Genomic DNA, 25,000 nt, shown 5'->3' on the forward strand with positions numbered 1-25,000 from the left:
TATTATCAAATTGTTTATTTTTAATATATATATATATATATATATATATATATATATATATATATATATATATATGTATATATTTGTATATATATGTATATATATGTATATGTATATATATATATGTGTATCTGTATATATATGTATATATATGTATTTACAAACCTTACATCATAGAATATAAAGAATATAAAACTCCCATAAAGCCACTAATATAGTTGTTCACAATTATAATTGAAATAAAATCCAAAGCCATAACACAAATATCACAACTATGGAATCATGATGCACTAGTTGTAATTCTATATGCAATTGCCAAATATTTGAATTAACCTTGAAGGTATAAGTTTATACCAAAGCAAGAAATTTTAAGAGCCATTGGAGTTTATAAAGCACCATTACAGCAAATAATACATCCCATATTTAAGCCTGTCTATTGATAATCCTCTGAGGCTACTATTAACTTGGACTCATGACCATAAATAAAATCTACTTATGTATCTTCCCATCAACCAAAATTTGATACTTACATTAATGTAGACTCATAATTTTCATCTTTGTTTAGCATCATATATAGGAAGTCAAACTCACTCTATTCATCTTTTATATCCTTTTTATCCCCTCTTTGAAAGAAAAAAAGTTTTAAAGCACCAGCTCTATTTGGATTTGTTGTATTTATTCTCACTTTACAATCTATGTTTAGCCTCACTCTACTATTATATTTATTCAGCTTTACTATACTATCACATTTGTTTGGCCTTATTATATATATATATTTAATTTGATATTTAATATTCTATTCTAGAATTTTCTAGAATAGTCTAGAATATTCTATTTAGATTTGCTATGCTTGTTTTCACTTTACAATTCATGTTATTCATCTTTGTTCCATTACTATATCCATTCATCCTCACTCTATTGTTGGGGTTGGACTTTTGTTCATCCCCTCTACCCCCTCTTTCAAAGAAAAAGAAATTTAAAATATCATGGTAAAAAAGAGAAACTGAGGAAAATTGAAGAAATATTATTGAAGAAGAAAAAATGAATAAAGAAGCATTAGAAGAGGAATTTTTAATAATTGTCAAATGTTGCAAATTTGATTACAGGTATTGAAAGTTACCTATTGGCAAATTCTTTCAAATATTTTTTCCTTACTACCACAACAGTAAGAGGTTGGTATTGTTGGACCCTTTTCAATTTCCACATAAATTAGTTGAGAAACTGATTATCATATATGTAATTAGATTAAAAGGGCACTAAGGAAGGAAATCTTAAGTTGTTATTGAGTTATACATATATGACACGGTGATGAGAAATTTATGTTATTGGCTTACAAATGTTAATATTGGGAACTCTTGTGATATTAAGTTTGTGTCAGGAATCCCCCAATTCGTGCCACATTCCTAACTCTTGCCGAATTCTTGACCCGCAGACCACATTCCTGACTCTCGAGACACTTCCCTATCATTGACTTTTTGATTTCCCATACGATTCCTGATTCTCGAACCACATTCTTGATGATGACGTGGCACCTCCTCAACCTTAGCTATATTTAGGCCATCCTCGATCTAAGAGTGGTGGAGCTTCATTAACCTATAGTATATATAGGTTAGCCTTGTTGCATTTCTCCACAATCTGAATCAACGCTAGTTTAAGGTTTCTTCTTCGTTTTCCATTAGCTTTTCTCTTTGCAATTTGATTCAGATTGTGCTTTTTGCTTTTGCTTTAGCTCGTTTCGATTGTTTGATTGCTTTTGTCATTTTCCATTCTTTCTTCTTGCCGATGGAGTCTCCAAGCCATCCTAATTTCTTTGCCGAAGTCCTTGCAAAATCCAGTTTGAGAATACCAAGTTGAAGGTGGCCCTTCTTCACATGCAACAGGAGCTTGCTTCACTTTCGGCTCAAAGATCAAGTAGAGTTCCTGAACTGAAGGTGAGTTTCCTGGCAAAGTTCTCAGACAAGCGTTCGGAGCTTCGTGGATTTCTGAACTAGATGGAGTTGATCATCGCACTTCAACCCCACTCCTGAGTTTCAAATCGGCACGATCGGGACGTTGCTTGAAGGTGCAGCTTTGTCATGGTTTTCTTCTCTCCTGGAGAAGAGCATGAAAGGGGTCGTGGTTCCGGAGTTGATGGATCTTCAGTTGTTCAAAGAGACGTGCGAAGCATGTTTTGGCGAGAGGGATTAGGTTCGGACTGCCACCATAAAGATGAGACGTCTCTCTCAGGAGTCTTGTCCTGCCTCGATCTATGCTGCGGAGTTCCAACTCCTTGCCTTGAACACTCACTGGGATGAGTGGGCCCTGATTGATCAATTTCGTTTCGGCCTCAACAACAGTGTTAAGGATTTGTTGCTCACCATGGAGGATCCCATGGACCTATCAGACGCCATCAACAAAGCTACTCGATGTGACAATCGTCTCTTTGACTGTCATTAAGAAAGTCGCCGTGCTGCCGTTTTCTCGTCCTAGACTCAAGAATCCCAACTTGAGTCTTCGAGGCATACTCCTGAATCTACTACTCTGGTCCTAATGGATATTTCTGGTACTCCCCGACTCATCAGAGGGAAGCTGAGTCCTGTTGAGAAGCAACGTCGAGTATCTCAGAATCTTTACCTCTACTATGCTAATCCTAATCACAAAGCAGCTATGTGTCCCAAGAAGCCTCCTCAACTGCTCGAGTTCACTCTGCCTCAAGGTCCACCTCTGTTGCAATCGGGAAACGACCTTGTCCAAACAGAGTAGGAGTTGTCTGTTTGGACTCCCTAAATAAAAATCATTTTTCTTCTTTATCAAGCTCCTCACCACCTTTCATCAAAGCCACCACCAATTCCCACAACTTCCACATCCCATGTCTCCTTTCTTTCACCGGACAATCAGGACTCAAGGCTCTAGCACTACTAGACTCGGGTGCAACTTCCTGTTTCATGGACACGGATTTTGCTGCCCGACATCATGTTCCTCTTTCTCCTACCATACGGGATCTGAGGGTTGAAGGCATTGGTAGGCATTTTGTGACTCCATCTTTTGGACTTAGGAAAATGTTGCCCGTTTGAGTACACATCAGGTCCACCGTCACCAATATCGCCTTCAACATCATCAACAACAAGTCCTCCTCTGTGGTGCTTGGCCTTCCTTGGTTCCAACTGCACCAGCCTCAAATCTGTTGGAAGGAATTACAGCTCGTCTCTCCCACATCACCATCTCCCATGTCTTCCCCTACTGTTCATTGAGTCCGAATCAGGAAAAGTTCCCTAAACTCAAATTGGGGTTCTATTCCTGACTCTACGAAGTTTTCACCCCTTTTGCTCCCTATCCCTCAATCTTCTTTTCCCTTTCTTCAATCTTACACTGGACAGTATCCTCATCCCATCATTCCATTTAGTCGTACACCTCCTCCTATCTCCACAATCACTATGAGAAAACTCCTTCACGAAGAACTGTTTTCCTTTTTGCTTTGCATGTTTCTCCTGTCAGTCTTCCTGAGAAATATCATGTTTTTGGGGATGTGTTTGACAAGAAAAAAGCTAGTGTATTGCCTATTCATCAGCCTTATAACTGTCCCATTGATTTACAGGAAAAAGCATCACCTCCGTGGGGGCCTATCTACAGGTTATCCCCGTCTAAGCTTAAGGACCTCAAAGAATACATGGACAAGAATCTTGCATCAGGGTACATTCAGCATTCACAGTCCCCGGCTGGAGCACTTGTTTTCTTTGTCAAGAGGAAGGATGGGAGTTTGCGGCTAGTCATCGACTACTGAGGTTTGAACAAGGTAACTATTTAGAACTGTTATCTGCTGTCCCTGATCTCAGACCTATTGGAACGCCTCGGCGGTGCCCACTTCTTCACCAAGATTGACCTCCATGGAGCATACAACCTGATCCGGATCCGGCCTAGCAACGAATGGAAGATTGCGTTTCGAACTCACTATGGCCACTTTGAGTACACTGTCATGCCGTTTGGCTTGAGAAATGCTTCAATAGTTTTCTAACACATGGCGAACAATGTCTTTTAGGAGTTTCTTGATCAGATGGTGATCATCTACCTCGACAATATCCTTATCTACTCAAAAACTTAGAAGGAGCATGACGAGCATGTGCGCAAGGTGTTAGCGAAGTTGCGGAAACACAGCCTATACGTGAAACTTGAGAAATGTTCCTTCAATCAGGAGTTCTGTAGAGTTCCTTAGGTATATTGTCACTCCTAAGGGTATCACGATAGATCCTGCCAAAGTCAAAACTATTCTCGAATAAGAGCCTCCACAATCAATGTCAGATGTTCAAGTTTTCCTTGGCTTCGTCAACTTCTACTGCAAATTCATTGATCACTACTCCGACATTGTCCTTCCTCTCACGCATCTCACTCACAAGGATGTTCCCTTCTCTTGGTCTACTGCTACCCAACAGGCCCTTGACACACTCAAGGTGGCTTTCAGTTTTGTTCCTGTCTTGATCCATACTGATCCCTCATAACCTTTCTTCATTGAAGTGAACACCTCCAACTTTGCCATTGGTGCTGTGTTGTCTCAACTTGGAGCGAATCAAGAATTTCATCTAGTCACTTTCCATTCTCAGAAATTCCAGCCTGTGGAGATCAATTACGAAATCCACAACAAGGAGCTCCTTGCCATTGTGGATTCCTTTGGAGAGTGGCATCGTTCCTTTAGGGGGCAAGCCATCAAACAACAGTTTGGATGGATCACAAAAATCTCAAGTACTTTGCCACTTCCCAAGTTTTGAGCCGTCGTCAAGCAAGGTGGGCACAATTCCTGAGTTGGTTTGACTTTGTTATCAAGTACAAACCTGATGCTCTTTCAAGGCGCTCCTATATCAGTCTAAAGCTTGGTAATCCTACCTTTGATCAATAGGATCAGGTTATCCTCGGTCTTGATCAGCTTCAAGTTATGGCAATTTTTCTGGCCCCTCAAGACTCCTCCTTGATGGATGCGATCAGAAACAATCTTCAATCCGACAACCTCGCCAGCGACATTTTCCCCCATCTTCAGACTGGACACCCATTGACTCCCGACTGCCGGCAATTTGATGAGTTCAAGTTCTTAGATGGCTTGTTATACCGTGGGGAGCAACTTTACGTTCCTGAAGGTGATGCTCAAAGGTTGGTCCTGATGGCATGCCACGATAACCTAACTGCTAGTCACTTTGGCATTGCAAAAACCTATGAGCTGATTGCATAGGACTTTTGGTGGCCTCACATGGACAACTACATCAAAGCTTTTGTTACCTCCTATGACACTTGCACCCGAAATAAAGTATCTCGCCACCTTCCTTCAAGTTTGCTTTGTTCCCTCTTGGTCCCTTCAAGTCCTTGGGAATCCATCTCCATGGATTTCTTGAGTGATCTTCCAAGTTCTGGAGGTTTCAACAGCATTTTAGTCGTGGTGGATCACTTCACAAATATAGCACACTTCCTGCCGTGTACCAAGGAGTTTTCGGGCAAGGACATGGCAACACTGGTATTTAGGGAAATTTTCCGACTTCATGGGATTCCTGCAGATGTGGTTTTGGATTGGGGACCTCAGTTCATCTCTCATTTCTGGCAATGGTTCTTGCAGCTGCTTGGAGTGAAGGGCAGCCTCTCTTCGGCGTATCATCCTCAAACTGATGAACAGTCCAAGCGAATGATTCAGATGTTGGAACAATTCTTGAGGTGCTTCATCAACTATCATCAGGATGACTGGTTTGATATCCTTCCCCTTGCTAAGTTCTCCTATAACAACTCTGTTCACTCCTCCCTTTGAGTTTGCCCCTTCTTTGCAAACTCTAGCCGAAATTCCTGATTCAATCTCTCACTTTCTTCTCCATCCGAATCCTCATTCAAATCCCTGCTCTGAGGCATTTGTCTCCAACCTCCACAAAATCCACAACTCCATCTCCTTCCACCTCCATCGTGCTCAAGAATCTCACAAAATATTCGCTAATGTCCATCATCAGGATTATCCCCCTTACAATATCAGGGATAAAGTCTAGCTCCTCAGGCGAAATATCTCCATCATCAGGCCATGTCCCAAACTTGATTTCAAATGTCTCGATCCTTTCCCTATCATTGCCATCATTAATCCTGTCACTTATTGCCTTGCACTTCCCTCCTCATATAAAATTCACCCCATTTTTCACTCCTCTCTCCTTGAGCCTTATATTCCTAGTCCTATTCTAAATTGGGTCATTCTTTCGCCTCCACCAATGGCAAAAAGGATGAAATACAATGCACGAGAGAATGAAAAAAGAGAGAAAAAATGGTGAATGCTGTGGGTGCAATGTAGAGCTGCCGGTGCCAATGCAAGAACACTTTCTGCTATCCAGGCCATCATGCCAGGCATAGTCTAGAGGAATCTGCTTGCAAGTCCATGGACCTCCTCAAAGACCAGGGAGCCCCGACGCAAAGCTTGGGATTCCCTATGAAACTCGAGTTGAACATGGGGACGTCCAGTGCTTGTGGAAGCACTCAAGAAAAGTTGTTATATGAGACGTTGAAGAGCAGGAAATCTTTGAGCCTCATTCTGGTCAGCACCGGAGGAATGTCGTCGCTGAGCTTGTTCCTGGATGAGTTGAGTGACACCATCTTTACAATAGAAGGTGGTATGGAACCGGACAGGTGATGGACCCGTCAAGGATGGCAAGGCTGCTCAAGTTGCTCCGAATTCCACCTTCCAGATAGTTTGATCCCAACAGCAACTTTGAGCACAGACTGTCCAGTATGGTACCTGAGAGCTTATCTGTGAACTCATTCAGTACTTGCAGCTTGTCAATGTCCGTGGGGATTGTTCCAGTCAACTTGTTGTGGATTCTCAACGTCTGGAGATTAGTGAGCTGCAGCGGCACCAAGCCTTTGAAATAGTTTCGTAAATCTCCAAGATGGTCATACGAGGCAATCCCAAAGACAGCTTGTTGTAGTCGAACGGACTTGCAGTCCTAGTAGACCAGGATTCCTCCAGAGAGGCTGTTGTTGAAGAGATGAGCTTTCTGGAGTCGGTCCCCAGTGCACGAGCCGCTTGGAACCGCTTCGGTGAGGAGATTTGTGGAGACGTCGAATATCTCAGTTCAATTAAGCCACCCTTTTGTGCCTGCCAACCCTTAAATTTTCTTATCTATATAATAGAAAAATGTAAATTCATGAAGAGGGTTAGGGTTTCTACAACAGATGAGGATCTGTTTGTTCGAGTATTACCTGCTTGCGCAACAGTGCTCCCCTATGATCGAGGAGGCCTTTGATTATCTTGAGCACGACGAGCCTCCACCAATGGACGACGAGCTTCCTCCGCAGGATGATCCGAATGAAGATCGGGAGCTCCAAGCAGCGATCGCTCCGGCTGTGAGGAAGAAGAGGGCGGCCCCCTGGGAAAGATAACCATGCAGTGTTCCAGCCCGCCCACGAAGGCCTTCCCACCAGCGATGATCTTGAGCTAGCAAAATCGATCAAACCACCCTGCAAGACTTGTGGCGAGCCCTCCAGTTTCAACGACTTTAACAACAAGAAGATCACGCAGCCGCGATACAAGTGTAAGAACAAGGTCTGCTGAAGCGTGATTCCAAGTTCCTGTTAAAGGACGAGAAGATCTTGAGGGAGCTTGGTTTGATCATCTAGAGTAATTATTAAATATGATGGTTTTCATTACTAGCTTTAGTAAGTACATGGACCTTTATTTTCCATCTGGTAAACTTCAATGAATAGATGAATTATTAGGGTATGGAAACGCACATGAAAATACCCAGATCCGGACTGGGCATACACTGTAAATAGCGAAGTGACCACGTCAATGACAGGAGAGGAACAAAAGTCTGTTACCTCCTCCCCAAAGTCATTGGTGTCATGTAAACCCTAAACCCTAAGGTAAATTAACTAAGAAAGTTTATGCATGAATGTATGATAAAACCACATGCATTGTTTTGTTCCTCAAAAGCTCTGAATTGGCATAATTAAACAATTTTTCATTCCCAAACTGTTTTCATCTTTCTATAATGTGGAGGGAGGAAGAACTTCAAATAATAGTACTTGATATTTAATCCCAACAAGGGAAATTCTTGTTTTTGTTGTGAAGAATTTAGGTCATTGTTCTAATCCAATAGAAAGTTGTTATTGTGTTTTTGAAAGTTTTTTCCAATTATCAGTGTTCCCCTTTTGAGCAGACTCATTCCCAATAGTGTTTACATCAGACAACCTTCTATTAGACTCAAGCACCACATGTGATCCTTCACTACACCCATTTCTTCATGCACCTTCTCTTCCTTGACCTCCGATCAACTATGACTATAACACCAATATTTATGTTGAGGCACTGAATCTGCTATAAAAGTCTATTGCACAATTTCAGCAAGCTCATTCACCATGAGTGTGATGGAAATGTTAGGTCCAATTCAGCTCTGCTATGTGCCTTTGTTGTTGTAATCCATAAACACATCTTGTTCTGATTAGCAAAGAAACGGTGGTGTGTGCCTTTTAAATGACTAGAGAAATTTTGAGGTTGAAAGGTAGTGGCTAGTTTTAAATCTTGTGTTGCCGTTGATGACAAACAATCCTCAATTCTGAAATTTCATATATCTTGCATTTTGAGGTAGTAAGAAACACTATTAACAATAACAACTCTAAGTTACAACTTCTTACTGTCTAAATGCCACACTTGAATTGTACATATTATTTGTCCACTACAAAATACCAACATAATTTCTACTTTCCATCATCTTTAGATTAGTATTGATGAAATCCATAAATTTCTGACAAATTTATTTTAACTTATGAACACAAAGACAATTTGTGTTTCTGCATTTAAACATGAAACATTTTATAATTTACCAATAGTTACTTTCTTAATGAAATAATAAACTTGAAATATTAATAATTTGTTGTGCATTGTATGTAGCAACACTTGGTTTACTAATAGTAGCGTTATTTTTAATTATTAATCCAATTGATCAAATGGAAGTTTATAATTATAAATATTAACTAATAGATGAGAATATACTAGGTAGTGTTTAGAAAATTTTATAAATTATAAACATGTTTATAAATCATAAATAAAAGATTAATCTAAATAAATAACAACCATTAGATGGAAGAATATCCTAAAATATCCAAAAATATTTTAAGTATATTCACTACCATCCTATTCCCCTCAGGTTTGATTAAGCAAACCAAAAACTTATTTATAATATAAAAGTTATGAATGATTACAGACTACTTTATATATTGCCAATAGTAACTTTTCTTTAAGTTACTCTTCAAGAAGCAATAAAATATGACATATTTTAATTCATGGTTGTGATTATTCTAAAAAATGGACTAGATTTAATAATTAAATCTACAATGCCTTGAAAGAACTTAAACTTTTTAATGAAATGACAGAAAATTTTGGAAGGTAAAGAAAATTATATATTATAAACTAAAATTTATATTATTTATTTGGAACAAGAATATTACTATTTACCAAATGCATATATGATACATAGATTTAATTATTTTATAGTAAATATTAATATTAGTATTTTATTTTGTTTCAGTGTTAAATTATAGTCACCATTGAGCTAATGATATTAAAGTATATTCTTTTAGAGTAATGAATATTTCTAGAATATCCAAGTATATTCTAGGATAGTTTTCAATCAAATGGTTGTGCTTTCTCATATTAATTTTTGATTTGCTTAAGCCAATCTGTAGGGGGGTGGGGTGGTAGTGGATATACCTAGAATATGTTTGAATATTCTAGGATATTTTACCATCTAACGGTTGTTATTCATTTAGATTAATCTTGTATTTATAATTTATAAACTTTCCTAAACACTTCTTAGTATATTCTAGTTTATTCTAAAATCTAATAGTAAGATTAATCTTGTGTTTATAAATTATAAACAATTTTAAAATTTCATTTGATCAATGAGATTAATAAATAGGAATAACACTACTATTAAGCAAACTAAACGTTGGTGCATGGAATGCATAGCAAATTATTTTTATAAGTTTTATAATTATTTTGTAATAAGAGTTAACTAGAACTAATATAAACCCTTTTTTACAGTTATTGTTTAAAGAGAAAAAAAAAACTCCATTATTTTACTTGCAGAACTTCATCATTTTCATCAAACATCTATGCTTATTATACCAATAATAAGCAAATTTATCCCAAAAGGATCATTTCTATAGCACCACTTACTCAAAATATCTCTGACTTGATATTTTCATACTTAGAGAAGCTTTGGGAATAATAATACACTGTCTCCCAAAGAGCTTACTTAAAGTCTGAAGAGCACAATAAGTACTTCCTTTTCATTCTCTTACATGACATGATAAAATAACACAATCTACACATAGAAACACTTTTTTTTGCAACCTGTTGTTTAATATTTTTCTTTGCAACTAATTTTAATCATTATTCACATATCGCTATTCCCTTCTGTTGGTGTCATGGTATCTTGGAGAGGGATAAACTTTTATCAATTAGTACGAATTCTATATTGGATTGAGTTTCTCCTACACAGTGAGATTTAAGCTGAAAAAGTCCAATGTCAACTTAGTTTTAAAAGTCAACTTATATCCAAGCAAAAAACACGAAGCTGCTTAATGCTGCAACTTATTATTATCAATAGTTTATGATATCCCGTTTCTAATTTTGCGATTATGAGGAAAGTCAACCAAGCTCTATGTAATGTGCTTGAAAAGATTGAACTTGTCAGTCAGGATCGTGGGTACACACAATGAATCCCCCCTTTCCAGACGCCCAGCTCGGGATCACCCGAATTGTGATCCTCTTAATCCTGATCCAGGCTTTCCTAGCCGGTGGGAAGCTCCTCATGCACGCACAGGACGACGATTTTCCTCTCACCGATGCCGCCAGCAACAAGCTCCACGCCAGGTTCTTATCTCTCATTACTGCCATCCCTCCCAAGCTCACTTACGATGGAGCCACGGATCCATACTTCCGGGGCCAGGCCATTGTTGACACCTTGTTCCTCCTGGAATCCAATTTCTCGCTGGTTCTCAACCTCTACTTTTATAACGTCGAGTACTGCGGCCCAAACTTTAGCCCCGACTTTGGTGGCACTGGCAGCAAGCTTCGTGCTGGATTCACGGCTCTCCTGCCGGATCTCCGAGGTCTCATGAACTTGAGCTATGGAGCGGCCTATGTCGCCCAAGGACAGTTCCAAGCCGGATACTACATCAAGGGCATGAACTTGAGAGGATCTAATGGATCGTGCTCGTCTCTCCGGGTGGAAAATTCCACGGATCATATTGGCTACTGCTACGACTACGAAGACACGCGACTGAGTTACAGTGTTTTCGACAGGCTCTACCCGGGTTGCCGGATTCAATCTGCTACAAAGGCCGAGTACGTGCTGGAGATGCGAGAGGACTGCAACGCTGTGTTTAGCGACACCACTACCAACGAGGTTTTGTGGCAGTCGAAAACGAAGGGAAGCGGAAGGGACTGCGAGCTTGTTCTTGAAAAGACGGCGACGCTAGCTGTGTATGATCGAAACGGAACTGTCTTGGCGAGGTTTGGGACGAACAACTCCACGAATGCGTCCTTGTTTGCGGTCCAGGGAGATAGAAACATGGTGATCTATGCCATCAGCAACATGAAGACTCCAAAGGCGGTGTGGAGCTCACACACTTTCAAAGGCGAGCTTTTGGAAGTTACGATGTGAATCTCTTACATGCTTCTTCTTTCTCACTAGATCCATCTTCTCCGAATGGATCGACGCCGCAGCCAAATGGTACCAGCTCTGTTTCGCAGCCTTCGTTTAGCTCCAAGTCGAGGCGAGGGATTCGAACGATTGCAGTCTCCGTAGGAGCATCTCTCGTTGGAGTGGCACTGGTGATTTTGTGTGTTGTGCTGATTTTGCGAAAGAAAAGAAATCGTAAAGCTAGCCGGGAAGCGTTGAGCTGGCTACCACCCGGTTCCAAGGCCAGGAAATACTCGTACGAAGAGCTCCAAGAGGCTACCAAAGGATTTCACAAGGACAACATGGTAGGCAGAGGCGGATTTGCGAGTGTGTACAAGGTAAGTCTCTGTTTCTTTCTTTCGAGAAGTTCCTCGACTTTTGATCACACACAGGGAGTTATAGACAATCACTTTGTTGCTGTCAAATACTTGACTAGCTCCGACTTGTCAGACAAGGCAAGGCGGGATTTCGAGAACGAGGTGTCTACGATTTGCCTCCTCCAGCACAAGAATGTTGTCAAGCTTTTTGGTTTCTGCTCTGAGAAAGAGCACAAGCTCATCGTCTGCGAGTTCATCGAGAATGGAAACCTATCGGACGCTTTGTTTAGTAAGTTTCGCTAGATCCATGAAAGAGTTATCATGCTTTCTGTCTCGGCAGGGTCTCCAGACAAAGGTTTGGAGCTAAATTGGACAGCCAGATACAACATCTGTGTGGGAGTTGCGCAAGGTCTGGCATACTTGCACGGAGAAACATCACAGGCAACCATCGTGCACAGAGACATCAAGGCCCTCAACATCCTTCTAGCAAGCAATCTCGAGGCAAAGATCTCGGACTTCGGCCTGGCAAGACTGATCCAGGAAGATCGGAGCTATATCAGCACACGAGCCGCAGGAACAGTGTAAGTTTTTTTATGTCCAAAAACTTCAACTTCCATGGAGATCGTTTCCAGTGGCTATCTAGCTCCAGAGTACGCTCTCTCCGGCCAGCTCACCGAGAAGGCCGATGTCTACTCGTTTGGGATCCTTGTCCTGGAGATCTTGAGTGGAAGGATAAACATGGATTTCACACTCTTGGATGGCGATTACTTCCTTCTCGAACGGGTGAGTGGTTTTAAACTCTATATCTTCGTCTAAGATCCTTCTTCCAAACCAGGCGTGGAATGTCTTTCAGAGCGGCCACCTCCGGGAGATGATTGACAAGCGACTGGATGTGGGCGAAGAGCGAGATATTCATGAGATGGAGCGCGTGTTCTTGGTGGCTCTCCACTGCACGCAAGCCGGCGGCAGCAAGCGCCCGTCGATGTTTAGAGTGGTGGGAATGCTCATGGGAGACATGGAAATCGGTGGCACCATCTGCAGGCCTGGCTTCCTCGTTGATCTGAGGCAAAACCTCGAGCAGTCCAAATCTTTGACCAAAACTTGACACGTTTGCGTTATTTAACTGAAGTGGTACTTTTGACTGTGTCCAAATGCTCAAAGAAGTCTACTGTGAGAGTGTCGCATGATCGCTGGGAAATCAATGCAGTGTCATTGATGGTAATCACATGCTAAGAAGGCCTAACAGACATTTGGCTCCATAGAAACAACACTAATTCAGACTCAAAGGAGATAAAATATTTAAAAGTAAATAGGACTATTCTACCTCTTTTTTACATTAAGTTTTATGTGAGTATGATATGGGTTGCCTTTATTGAATGAGAACATCAAGCCTATTTCATTTGTGGGCTAGTGACATGTAAAACATTTGATTTCATTGCCTACTCAAAAACCATAAAAATCAACTAACCAAACCTAAAGTTTGTATTTTGGTTTTCTACATATGATACCCAGCATTTCTAATGCAAAATCCTTGCAAGCCAGATTTCACCATTTGTTTAGATAAATATTTACCGTGGTATAAACAGACTATTGAACACATAAATAGCAAAATTAAATGTTTAAGAACTTCGAATTATCATTTTTTACTTGTACCAACACTACTTATAGAGAGAATAGTTAGTTTTTTTAGTAAGTTTTTTTAGCAAGTTGTTATTCATTTAGATTAATCTTGTTTATAATTATTGATCAATTGGCTTATTCAAAAATACTAAATAAAAACAACACTACTATTAAACAAATCAAGTATTGTTACATGCAACACACAGCAAATTATTATCTAAGCACATTTTATTTTGAATGTGGTTTTTGACATTAGTTACCATATTTACAAATTGGTTCAAAGTTCCATTGTAGCAAGGGTGGGCGTGGCAACAAGGAAAAGATCTCCATCCCTAAGCAACCAAGAGATGGGGTGTGCTTAAGCTGGTAGCAAGGCTAAAGCAGATGGAGTGTTATTTCGTCAGCACTAGCAACCTCTACCAGGAGCTGGAGATCCTTGTGGACCTGGAGCAGGCAGAGGATGAAAAAGTGCCAGGGATCATCAAGCAATCTCACGAAGACTTAGATTTTTTTTTTGTTCACATCACCAATTCCTTTTTGCCATGTGGGCCTCCATGCTGTAAATCAGAACAAGTTTTAACAGGAGGTGCACAGCAATGGTGTCTCAGTCCCCAAGAAAAGAAAGCCACATCTTACCTGCAGCCGAATATATGTAGAGAATTATATTGGGATTTAACCAACACACAAATATACATGCAATAAAATTTTGTGTCAGTGTCTACAACAGTAATATACATACAAATTTGTACATAAAGTTTTGTCATATTTAAAGTATGTGAATTTTGTCTGCATATGGACACCGGCATAAAACTTTATTCCACATGACATTTTGATTTGAATCCACCTTCTTGATCTTGCTTGTCTTGTTTCTTTTGTCTAGAAATTTTTTTCATGATAACTCTTATCTTAACAGGTTTTACAGAAGTTTCTATCTACGCTCAATTCCACATGAGCTATGACCATCCCGTTAGAGATCCTGAACAGGGAAAACCACTAGTGAGATTTTCATAAAATCCCACTTATAATCATGATCAAGGAAGCCGACAGAAAGCGCCAGTGAAATATCTATCGTCCTGGAATGAGATGATCGCAGCATATGCTCAAAGTCTTTCCTCTCAGCGGATGCCAAAACCATCAACAGAGATGGCCAAGAGCATCACGAAACTGTAAGAGCTTGTTTGATTCGATGAGTGAAGATGCCACAGCACAGAATCGGGACTTGGAACGCGCTTTTCAACGAGATCCGACACAGCCAGAGCCCGGCAAGTGTTTGCTTCCATGCCCGACTGGGAGAGGAGCCTCTGGACGTGGCTCCTCCGACAGCTCGCCAAGAGGAAGCCAGTGCTTGATCGGGGCGTGGAACACAATTACCTCCCCGTACGAATACCCCAGCAAGCCAAGGAGCTCTTTGATGCCGCTGATGAGCGAGATGGCGTCTCCTGGACTGCCGTAATCGCAGCGCTCTCGCCTCCAGGAGGTGATGGTACGAATTCAAGATGAAAGTACAAAAAAACCCAGCTTCTCCGTTGTCCACCTTCCTAGTCCTCGCAGTGCTGGCGGGGTTGGGCTTCGAGCGGAGCAACGTCCGTCAGACTCTGCTTCGTGGCATCAGAGAGCTCTTTCTGCAAGAAGACATTGTACATATGGTATTAATCGGTAGCCACGAACTTCTGTGGAACTTCAACCTTCCCTCGGTCATGGGAGCTACATTCTGGGAAGGAGGAAATAGAAACTATTATAAGTTCATATGGGATACACCATCATCAAACAACCTATATGTTGTTTGGAAGTCACACACCGAGATACACAGACTCAGTCACGCACACCATCCACCAACTCCGAAGATGACTGCCACGCACGTTAGCCCCTCACAGCACTGTGTTCCCTTTGGAAGATAGTCCGGTGCACAACTCTTGCCTTTGCCGGCACATGAGTTCCCATTGGCATTCGAGAGGAGAGCTAGATCATTAAAGATGCGAACCACGTCTTGGTAAAGCTCATGATCTTCATCTGCAAAATCTTATAATGAGCAAAAGAGCCAATAAAATCTCACACTCACCAATGTTACTGTCTTTAGCAAGATCAACTACCTCTTTGTTTTCCAGGGTGATGTCGTAAACCTCAGGACTTTCTCCTGCATCATTTGGAATATAAATGACCAAGAAACTTGAGCCACATCTCACACTCACCGATATTAACAGGACGAGCAGATGCTATAAACATTATCATAGTGAAGATAGTAAAGACGAGAGGCATTGCCATTGACATGATACTAACTGATTGAATGAGCTCTAGGAACCTCAGTTTATCGAGTCGATATCGAGTCTGAGACAAAGTTTAAGGTCGGGTTTGAGATTGAGTCCAAGACCAAGTTGTGAGACACAAAATCCCTAGGCCCCAAAGTGGAGCCGGAGGGGCGCCACGTGGTAGTGGCCGAAGTGAAAGCCAAACGAGCGTAACACGTTTGGACTAAAAGCTCCGCCTTGAAAGGTCAAGAGCGGGAGTGGAACCCCTAACGAAGTGCTCGAGGAATGAGCACGAAACGAGCAATAAGCGAGGCTCCAAAAACGGACCCGAAAGGACCAACACATGACACGTGGAAGTGTCCGAGATGGAGTCCAAGGCGGACCCGAGATGGAGTCCGAGATGGACCCGAAATGGAGTCTGATATGGAGTCCGATATGGAGTCCGAAGTGGAGTCCGAGATGGAGTCCGAGATGGACCCGAGATGGACCCGAGATGGAGTCCGAGATGGAGTCCGAGAAGGACCCGAGATGGAGTCTGAGGTGGAGTCCGAGATGGACCCGAGATGGAGTCCGAGATGGAGTCCGAGAAGGACCCGAGATGGAGTCCGAGGTGGAGTCCGAGATGGACCCGAGATGGAGTCCGAGATGGAGTCCGAGAAGGACCCGAGATGGAGTCCGAGGTGGAGTCCGAGATGGAGTCCGAGATGGACCCGAGATGGAGTCCGAAGTCGAGACTGGGACCAAGACCGAGACCGGGACCGAGACCGAGATCGGAACCAAGACCGAGACCGAGGCCGAGGCCGAGTCCGAGTCCAAGTCCGAATCCGAGTCCGAGTCCGAGTCCGAGTCCGAGTCCGAGTCCGGAGCCTGAGAGGGTGAAAGCCCAAAGCGTTCGTCTCCCAGACCCTGGGGGGTTTGGTGAGCTCCAAAAGTATAGTAGGGGGAGGACTGCAGTGGAGCCAGTTTGGCTAGGAAAGGCCAGTTTGGCCCAGGAAGGCTGGACCCAGTGTTGGGTGATGAGCTGCCCACTGGGAAGTCCAAAACTAGAGTGAACACGGACCGACAAGCGGGGTAGCTTGGTGAAGTGTTCAAGAGCCGGCTCTAGTTCCCCCGGGAGATCGACTGGCCGATGCTCCCAGTCCAAGTGTGGGTGGCACTACCTACTTGGATACCAGGCGTGGCTCAACGGAACCTCGCTCTAAGCCCATGGCTAGAGCACCTAAAGGCGAAAGGTGGGGAGAGTACCCAGGTGGCTCGCGTAAGGCCACGGTGTTCCGAAATGGTGTCCCAAAGTCCCAGACTGTGGAAAGGAAGAGGGGTAGCCCTCTGGTGGGGTGACCAAGGATACAGTCACACAGTGAGGAAGTCCTCGAGGATAGTGGGACTTAGTGGTCAGGCCGGTGGGCCTTGATCCAGTGGCAGTGTTGGCGAACACAGCCAAGGACAGAAAAGGGACTTGGTGGGGACCGGAACAGAGATATTGGGGAAGGCTATTCCCCATGTCTGTAGGCATCCTAAGGATGTTAAGGAGTGGATCTGGGATGATCCCTCATGGACGGATGACCCAATCTTTGAGAGACGGGATTGGAATGCAGATGGTGTTGGACCACCAGTGTGACCAAGGTAATTGGGCATGGCCTTAGCGTAACGGGCCGATACGTTGGTGGTATCTTGGGGTGTCGATCATGGGATCGGACACATGGAGCACTTGGACCAAGTGCTAAGGTTGAGTGGCATGGATGCCATTCTTGGGGCTAGCAAGTCCCAAGTCCTGAGTTGGACTTATGGAGGTTGTGAATGAGACTCCTCCAAGTGGTCGGAGGTGTGGTTAAGTGACTAAAGTAGAATGGAAAAATTAGTCGCTTACAACTTGGTATCGGAGTTGTTCCTTAGTCCGACTTTTATTGGTGCTCAAGTATATCACCACTAGTGTTGGCATCGAAAGGTCCGAGGAGGGGGCCTATCCTTGAGGAGTAGCAAGTCGGGAAGGCATGGCTCTCCATTACAGTTCACGTGTGAACTTGTAGGCGAGGTGGTGGATAGAAAAGGGCCAATAATGGAACGACTTTGGGATCTTGGGAACAGTGCAAGGTTTTCCTCATTGAGTTGAGGATGTGATCCGGATGAGCATTTGTCTCAGCAAATTGGCTAAGGTAGTTGTGGTAGACAACTATAGTTGGGATCACGGGAAAGATAAAGACTCCAAAACAATAAAGGAGTCACAAGATTATCCTCACATAGTTGAGGCTGGTGCTCATGAAGGTGAGACCGGAATGGATGACCATGAGAGGTCAAGCAGGGGTGAAGACATGAGTCCTTGAAGTGGTAGCCAGGGCTACCTCTAATAAATGCTAGAACAACCCAAGGAGTTGGGGGTGTACTTAGAGGATGAGTTGGTATTCTCATCACATGGACAAGTGGTCCTAAGGGGCAAAAGGTTGCCCCAAGAGAACAAATCAAGTGGCAGAGTAACACTTGCAAAGATGGTCCTTGTGAGTAGGACCTGAATACAAGAAGTTGTATTCCAGCGAGTTGACACCTCGAAAACTAAGACCTCGCAGGTCATTGGATTAGTAAAGTCTAAAATGCTGGATGACTCAAGTGGAGTCAGGGAATGGTCCTAAGGGATTGGTTGAAGCATTTGGACGGAGGTGTATGGTGCCCCATGAGGTATGGGGAGGATCATAAGATCCAAGTATGAGAACAGTGAGTATCTCATTGATGGCAGAATGTGCCATATTAAAGTCATGGGAAAGATGTTCCCAGAAGAAAGCAACTTTGGCCTAGAGTTGGGTGCAAACACTATGGTGCGGTGCTAACGGATAGTTAGCATGAGGAACAATTATATTGGTTTTGGCAAAGACCTAAACACTAATAAGTAGTGTTATAAGGATAGGCTCGTGGAGCCGATGGTGTGGAGACACCGAAGGTGCCAAGGCGTGCTGCCTTGAGGTCAAGTTGGCGGGTTCATGAGAACCCCGTCCAAAGGAATCCCAATGGAAATGGGAATGGCATAGCCTAAGCTGGAAGGCATGCGGTTAGAGTGTGGTGACCCGGATAATGATGGAGGTGTGGAAGCACCAAGCAATGAGTTGTAGGACTTGACAATTATGGAGCAACTAAGCAAGAGGTGCAAGATAATTGGTTAAATGGGTAGAAGGTAACTACCCAAGACTTCTTAATGGCATAAGGAAGTTAGATATACCCTTACGGGGGATAAATTGCTTATGTTGCAATATAGTAAGTCAATGTCGTTAACGGGAATGCTCATTGTCAGGAGGCCATCATTGGGACACCTAAACACTCTAGAACACCAGGAGGTGGTGTTTCATGTCACAAGGGCAATAGATAAGGCCCAAGGGACTAAGTCCCTAGCGAATGATGGATAGTAGGTGCTATCCAAATATCCAAGGTTGTGGAGATAGGAGAAGACTGTCTACCCGAATTGGACAAAGCCAAAAATGGAATGTTGGCAAGGCTAGTGATGGGCATGTAAAGGCCCATAAGCAGCAACGTTAATCCCGATATGTGGGATTATAAGGTGAGTATGCCCAAGATTGAAGAACCACTTCCTATGCTATCGGGTAGGTTCATCCCTAAGAATACTTGCTAAGGCATAGTAAAATGTGCAAAGCTATCCTCCTAGTCTGGAGGAGAATAACCAAAGGAAACATATAGGGCCAAAGGCAAGTAGTATTGGGATGGAACCGAACCATAGGAATCGAAGGGCAAAACCAAGGTTGGTTATGCCAGCTGAGAGTGGAGAATCAAGTGGGGGCTCGAGGGTGTTGCCGTTAGCAACCGTGATGCCATGGAGAGTCTAAAATATGGAATTGTCCATGTTAGACTATATGGTAATTGGAAAGCTTGCAAAAAGGGAGGCCTTAGCAAGCTAAGGGACAGAGTTCCTTCAAGGTTCCCAAAGAGGATTCTAGGTAGCTTAGTACCTAGAAAGGCCAAGCGTAAATGGTTCAAGGAACGCGTGAAATCAGAGTGGCGCAGTAGAAGCGTGGTCTTGAAGCTTGCCATGAGGCAAGGCTATCAAGGTTAGGGAAGTAGTTCCCGAGTGTTCAAAGAGAGGGCTTTGAACGAAAGTCGATGATCAAGGACTTTCACGCTTATGCAGGAACCATGTTACAGTGGTCGGAGGACTTGCCAAGTGAGGTTGGCAAGTCGGGGGAACAAATACCCTAGTTGAAGGTGATAACTTCAAAAAGGGTGGGCCGTAGGGCCAAGTATGGAGGAGTCCATGCATGATCACAGACTTGTAAAGTGAGAGGACTTGGCAGTGTGGAGGAACTAGGTTCCTAAGCTGTGATCTATAGCGCGCTTTAAATATAAGTTGGTGCACCGGCGTGGGGAGTCACGCCAGGCATCCGGTGTGATGCCATCCGTAGATGCATATACGGAGGTTGGGTTCGAGTCCCGACCCTCTAGTGCTTGGGTTCGAGTCCCAAATCACTAGGGCGTGGTGATGGTTTGGAATATGAGGACACTCATATTTCAGTGGTCATGGACTCTCAGTGGGGAGACTGGTTTGGGCACACCGCCAAGCGAAGGATGCCTCGGAGTCGTGATGCACGGTTAGATTGCTTAGTGTGAAAGCTCGGCATATCTAACTTGAACACTTTGGTGCAAGTGGCACCAAGGTCGTGGTGAGTGAGATGGGGACACCTAATCTCAGTTGCTATGAACCCTTGGCCGTAAGGGCTAGCTTGGGTGCACTGCCAAGTGTGGGGGATGCCCCCGGGGTTATAGTCAACAACTTGGAGTTCTAGAAGACCAAGTACCTCTTGGCAACTCTGTTAAGGTGCCAAGGTGAGATCACTAGGTGATCTTATAGCCAGATAAGGACAAGGTCCTTGGTTGGCTAAGGAATGAAGTTCCTGGTTCAAAATGTTGAAATTGAACTATTTAAGGTGGTGTGGCTTGGTCATGATGACCAAGTGGGAAAAGCACCTTAGGGAAATGAGCTATGTCATTGCGATGGCATAGTGTGTCCAAGGAAAGTAGTCTCTAAAGAGACCTATGGGAGGGTCACAAAGTTGGGCCGTGGATAGAGCCCACAGCAGAAGATGCTAAAGAGACTTACTAGGGGTGAACACCCTAGTTTTGGCAAAGCAGAGCCTTTGCTATGGAATCAAAAGAATACCTCAAAGAGGGAGGTAGAGATTCGGTGTTGCTTGGTGCAACAATCAACGGATAAGAGCAAAAGATGAGTGGCCAAAATAGGGCCGTGGAATCCCTTGGAAGGAATCCAAGTGGCAAAGTTAGGCGAGGAACACTAAGGTGTTGGACGCTAACAAATTGCGGGAAAGGAAGTGTGTTTCCAAGGTTGGATTCCGAATTGCTTCGATTTGGCAAAAGGGGAAGCTCCAAGAGAGGGAGCGGTAAGATAGCCAAATGATAGGGCCAGGAACAGCCCTAGCACAAAGTATGATAATTGGAACTTAGTGCCCCAGGGTGGCACGAAATAGAAGAGAGGATGATGGCGCCCTCGAGTAGAGAACTTCCTAGGAGGGGAAGTGGAGTTGCACAAAAGGTGCAAGGCAAGGTGTCGAAGACACCTAGGAAATTGACTCCAAGAAGTCAAAATTCAAAGTTCCAAAGTGCAAAGGTTATATCGATGGAAATTGAGACTACTCGAGAAGGAGTAGTGGGATTGACTTAGAGAAGGGTCTTTAAGAGGTTTAGCGAGAACTAAACCAAGGAAAGGAGAGAACCATTACATGTGGTCCAATCAGTCTCTAAGTTGGAGAGACTACCCTCCTTAGAGGATGGGCAAGGCATGGTGAGCCTTTGGTGTCAAACCATTGAGGAATATGCAAAAGGCATGGTGAGCCTTCAATGTCAAACCATTGACGAATATGGAGGAGGCATGGTGAGCCTTCAATGCCAACCATTGACAAATATTGGCTAGGTGCCAAGGATGGAAATGGTAACACGTGTGGGTGTTACTTTATAAAATGGTTTACCGTTCGATGAGGACATCGAACTTCGTCTATGGGTGGTGGAGTTGTGAGACACAAAATCCCTAGGCCCCAAAGTGGAGCCGGAGGGGCGCCATGTGGTAGTGGCCGAAGCGAAAGCCAAACGAGCGTAACACGTTTGGACTAAAAGCTCCGCCTTGAAAGGTCGAGAGCGGGAGTGGAACCCCTAACGAAGTGCTCGAGGAATGAGCACGAAGCGAGCAATAAGCGAGGCTCCAAAAACGGACCCGAAAGGACCAACACATGACACGTGGAAGTGTCCGAGATGGAGTCCAAGGCGGACCCGAGATGGAGTCCGAGATGGACCCGAAATGGAGTCTGATATGGAGTCCGATATGGAGTCCGAAGTGGAGTCCGAGATGGACCCGAGATGGACCCGAGATGGAGTCCGAGATGGAGTCCGAGATGGAGTCTGAGATGGAGTCCGAGAAGGACCCGAGATGGAGTCCGAGGTGGAGTCCGAGATGGACCCGAGATGGAGTCCGAGATGGAGTCCGAGATGGAGTCCGAGAAGGACCCGAGATGGAGTCCGAGGTGGAGTCCGAGATGGACCCGAGATGGAGTCCGAGATGGACCCGAGATGGACCCGAGATGGAGTCCGAGATGGAGTCCGAGATGGAGTCCGAGAAGGACCCGAGATGGAGTCCGAGGTGGAGTCCGAGATGGAGTCCGAGATGGACCCGAGATGGAGTCCGAAGTCGAGACTGGGACCAAGACCGAGACCGGGACCGAGACCGAGATCGGAACCAAGACCGAGACCGAGGCCGAGGCCGAGTCCGAGTCCGAGTCCGAATCCGAGTCCGAGTCCGAGTCCGAGTCCGAGTCCGGAGCTTGAGAGGGTGAAAGCCCAAAGCGTTCGTCTCCCAGACACTGGGGGGTTTGGTGAGCTCCAAAAGTATAGTAGGGGGAGGACTGCAGTGGAGCCAGTTTGGCCAGGAAAGGCCAGTTTGGCCCAGGAAGGCTGGACCCAGTGTTGGGTGATGAGCTGCCCACTGGGAAGTCCAAAACTAGAGTGAACACGGACCGACAAGCGGGGTAGCTTGGTGAAGTGTTCAAGAGCCGGCTCTAGTTCCCCCGGGAGATCGACTGGCCGATGCTCCCAGTCCAAGTGTGGGTGGCACTACCTACTTGGATACCAGGCGTGGCTCAACGGAACCTCGCTCTAAGCCCATGGCTAGAGCACCTAAAGGCGAAAGGTGGGGAGAGTACCTAGGTGGCTCGCGTAAGGCCACGGTGTTCCGAAATGGTGTCCCAAAGTCCCAGACTGTGGAAAGGAAGAGGGGTAGCCCTCTGGTGGGGTGACCAAGGATACAGTCACACAGTGACGAAGTCCTCGAGGATAGTGGGACTTAGTGGTCAGGCTGGTGGGCCTTGATCCAGTGGCAGTGTTGGCGAACACAGCCAAGGACAGAAAAGGGACTTGGTGGGGACCGGAACAGAGATATTGGGGAAGGCTATTCCCCATGTCTATAGGCATCCTAAGGATGTTAAGGAGTGGATCTGGGATGATCCCTCATGGACGGATGACCCAATCTTTGAGAGACGGGATTGGAATGCAGGTGGTGTTGGACCACCAGTGTGACCAAGGTAATTGGGCATGGCCTTAGCGTAACGGGCCGATACGTTGGTGGTACCTTGGGGTGTCGATCATGGGATCGGACACGTGGAGCACTTGGACCAAGTGCTAAGGTTGAGTGGCATGGATGCCATTCTCGGGGCTAGCAAGTCCCAAGTCCTGAGTTGGACTTATGGAGGTTGTGAATGAGACTCCTCCAAGTGGTCGGAGGTGTGGTTAAGTGACTAAAGTAGAATGGAAAAATTAGTCGCTTACACAAGTCTGAATACTAATACAGGTTGTGGGGTGAAAGCCCAAAGCGTGTGTCTTTGTAAGCTCCTGAGTTTGGACTTCTCAAGAGGTCACTCAATCCAGTACTATTCAAACCTAAGGAAACTTAACCCCAAATATCCCAAGACCCTTAATCGGTTGGAAAAGGGGGTGCACTTTTGTTCATGGGCCCTTTTCCTTCTATATTTGAACCTTATGGATTATACAGTCTCCCCGGGGGGGGGGGGGAGGGGGCAAACTAATCTTGAAGGAACTCTTTAGTGGTGCTTCTAAATTGACTTGAGGTTGAGATTGGGGCTTAAGGGCCTTGAATGGGAGTGAGTATGGACTCAAGTGGTGTCGAAAGGGCCACCTAAAGAAGTGCTCAAAAGCAACTCCCACTCCTGGAAGGGAAATTGACTACGGTGCTCCCAACTCATGTAGAGTGGTGCCCCACTTGAATACCTTACGGCTCATTGGTCTTTGCCGTTCCTAGAAGTTTGGGCCTGTAACATTATCATAGGATGAGATTTGGATATACTGTCACCATAGATCCTTAGAACCTTGGGGGATAAATGGGGATAAAATAGCCATTAAGGGCTCTCTCATCAAGCAATTGCCCCTTTTCCAATTGGTTTAAGGGGAAAGAGATAAAGTGCATTACAAAGCCTTTCCTTCGGGATGGAAGTGGGGGAGTAAAGTACCCATACTGGGCTGTTAGGCCACGGTATTTTCCCCCGGTGTCCTGAAGCAAATGTTACACCCAAGGCTTGGGATTTAAAGGTCCTATGATTAAGTCTTGTTGTACCAAAGGATGTTAGGAATTTGGAGGCTTAGTGTGCTTAATTGCTTGTGTTTGCTAGGAGTGTAACCAAATCTTAAGTTTAATCTAACTTGGGGAGGGGGATTGGGAGAGAATTTGGGAATCTATGGATAGATGGATAGCACTCTATTGCTTATGTAGTGAGTTGTTGAAATCAAGTAAGACCAAGTAAGAACTAGTACAATAGGTGGAAACTTTGGCGAGGAAACTTAACTAAGGCTAAGACCATGGTGATCAGATAGACAAAGTAAGCTAGCAAATTAGAAAGAAAAAATTTGTGGCTTACACTAAACACTTTCTATAAATAACTAATGGGACCGAACATAAGGGGCATGAGAGCAAAAGTGTCTTGGCAAATACAATATGTTATCATCTAATGAATATTAAGGGACCAAACTTAGTATTATAAGGGTTCCCAACACTAACATGTGCAAGCCAATAATATAAGTTTTTCATCACCGTGTTAAATATGTTTGACTGAATAACAACTTAGGATTTCCTTCCTTA

The 25,000-nt window shown here is 44.1% G+C and overlaps 2 protein-coding genes across 2 annotated transcripts; one reads left to right on the top strand and one right to left on the bottom strand.

Annotated features, from left to right (window-relative positions):
* Positions 1 to 10,703: 10,703 nt before the first annotated feature.
* On the top strand, positions 10,704 to 13,141 carry LOC112343376 (probable LRR receptor-like serine/threonine-protein kinase At1g56140). Its single transcript, XM_024666717.1, has 6 exons — positions 10,704 to 11,603; positions 11,717 to 12,010; positions 12,065 to 12,278; positions 12,330 to 12,570; positions 12,622 to 12,772; positions 12,825 to 13,141. The coding sequence occupies exons 1-6, from the start codon at positions 10,704 to 10,706 to the stop codon at positions 13,092 to 13,094; spliced, it is 2,070 nt and encodes a 689-aa protein (XP_024522485.1). The 3' UTR covers positions 13,095 to 13,141.
* A 2,186-nt stretch (positions 13,142 to 15,327) lies between these two features.
* Positions 15,328 to 15,898, bottom strand: LOC112343373. The gene is made up of 3 exons (XM_024666715.1): positions 15,799 to 15,898; positions 15,669 to 15,743; positions 15,328 to 15,619 (listed from the first exon to the last, which is right to left on the bottom strand). Exons 1-3 carry the CDS (start codon positions 15,875 to 15,877, stop codon positions 15,426 to 15,428), a joined length of 348 nt encoding a protein of 115 aa, XP_024522483.1. The 5' UTR covers positions 15,878 to 15,898; the 3' UTR covers positions 15,328 to 15,425.
* Between the last annotated feature and the right edge of the window lie 9,102 nt (positions 15,899 to 25,000).

Source organism: Selaginella moellendorffii, unplaced genomic scaffold (assembly GCF_000143415.4).
Source record: "Selaginella moellendorffii unplaced genomic scaffold, v1.0 SELMOscaffold_147, whole genome shotgun sequence".
Classification (NCBI taxonomy): Eukaryota; Viridiplantae; Streptophyta; class Lycopodiopsida; order Selaginellales; family Selaginellaceae; genus Selaginella; species Selaginella moellendorffii.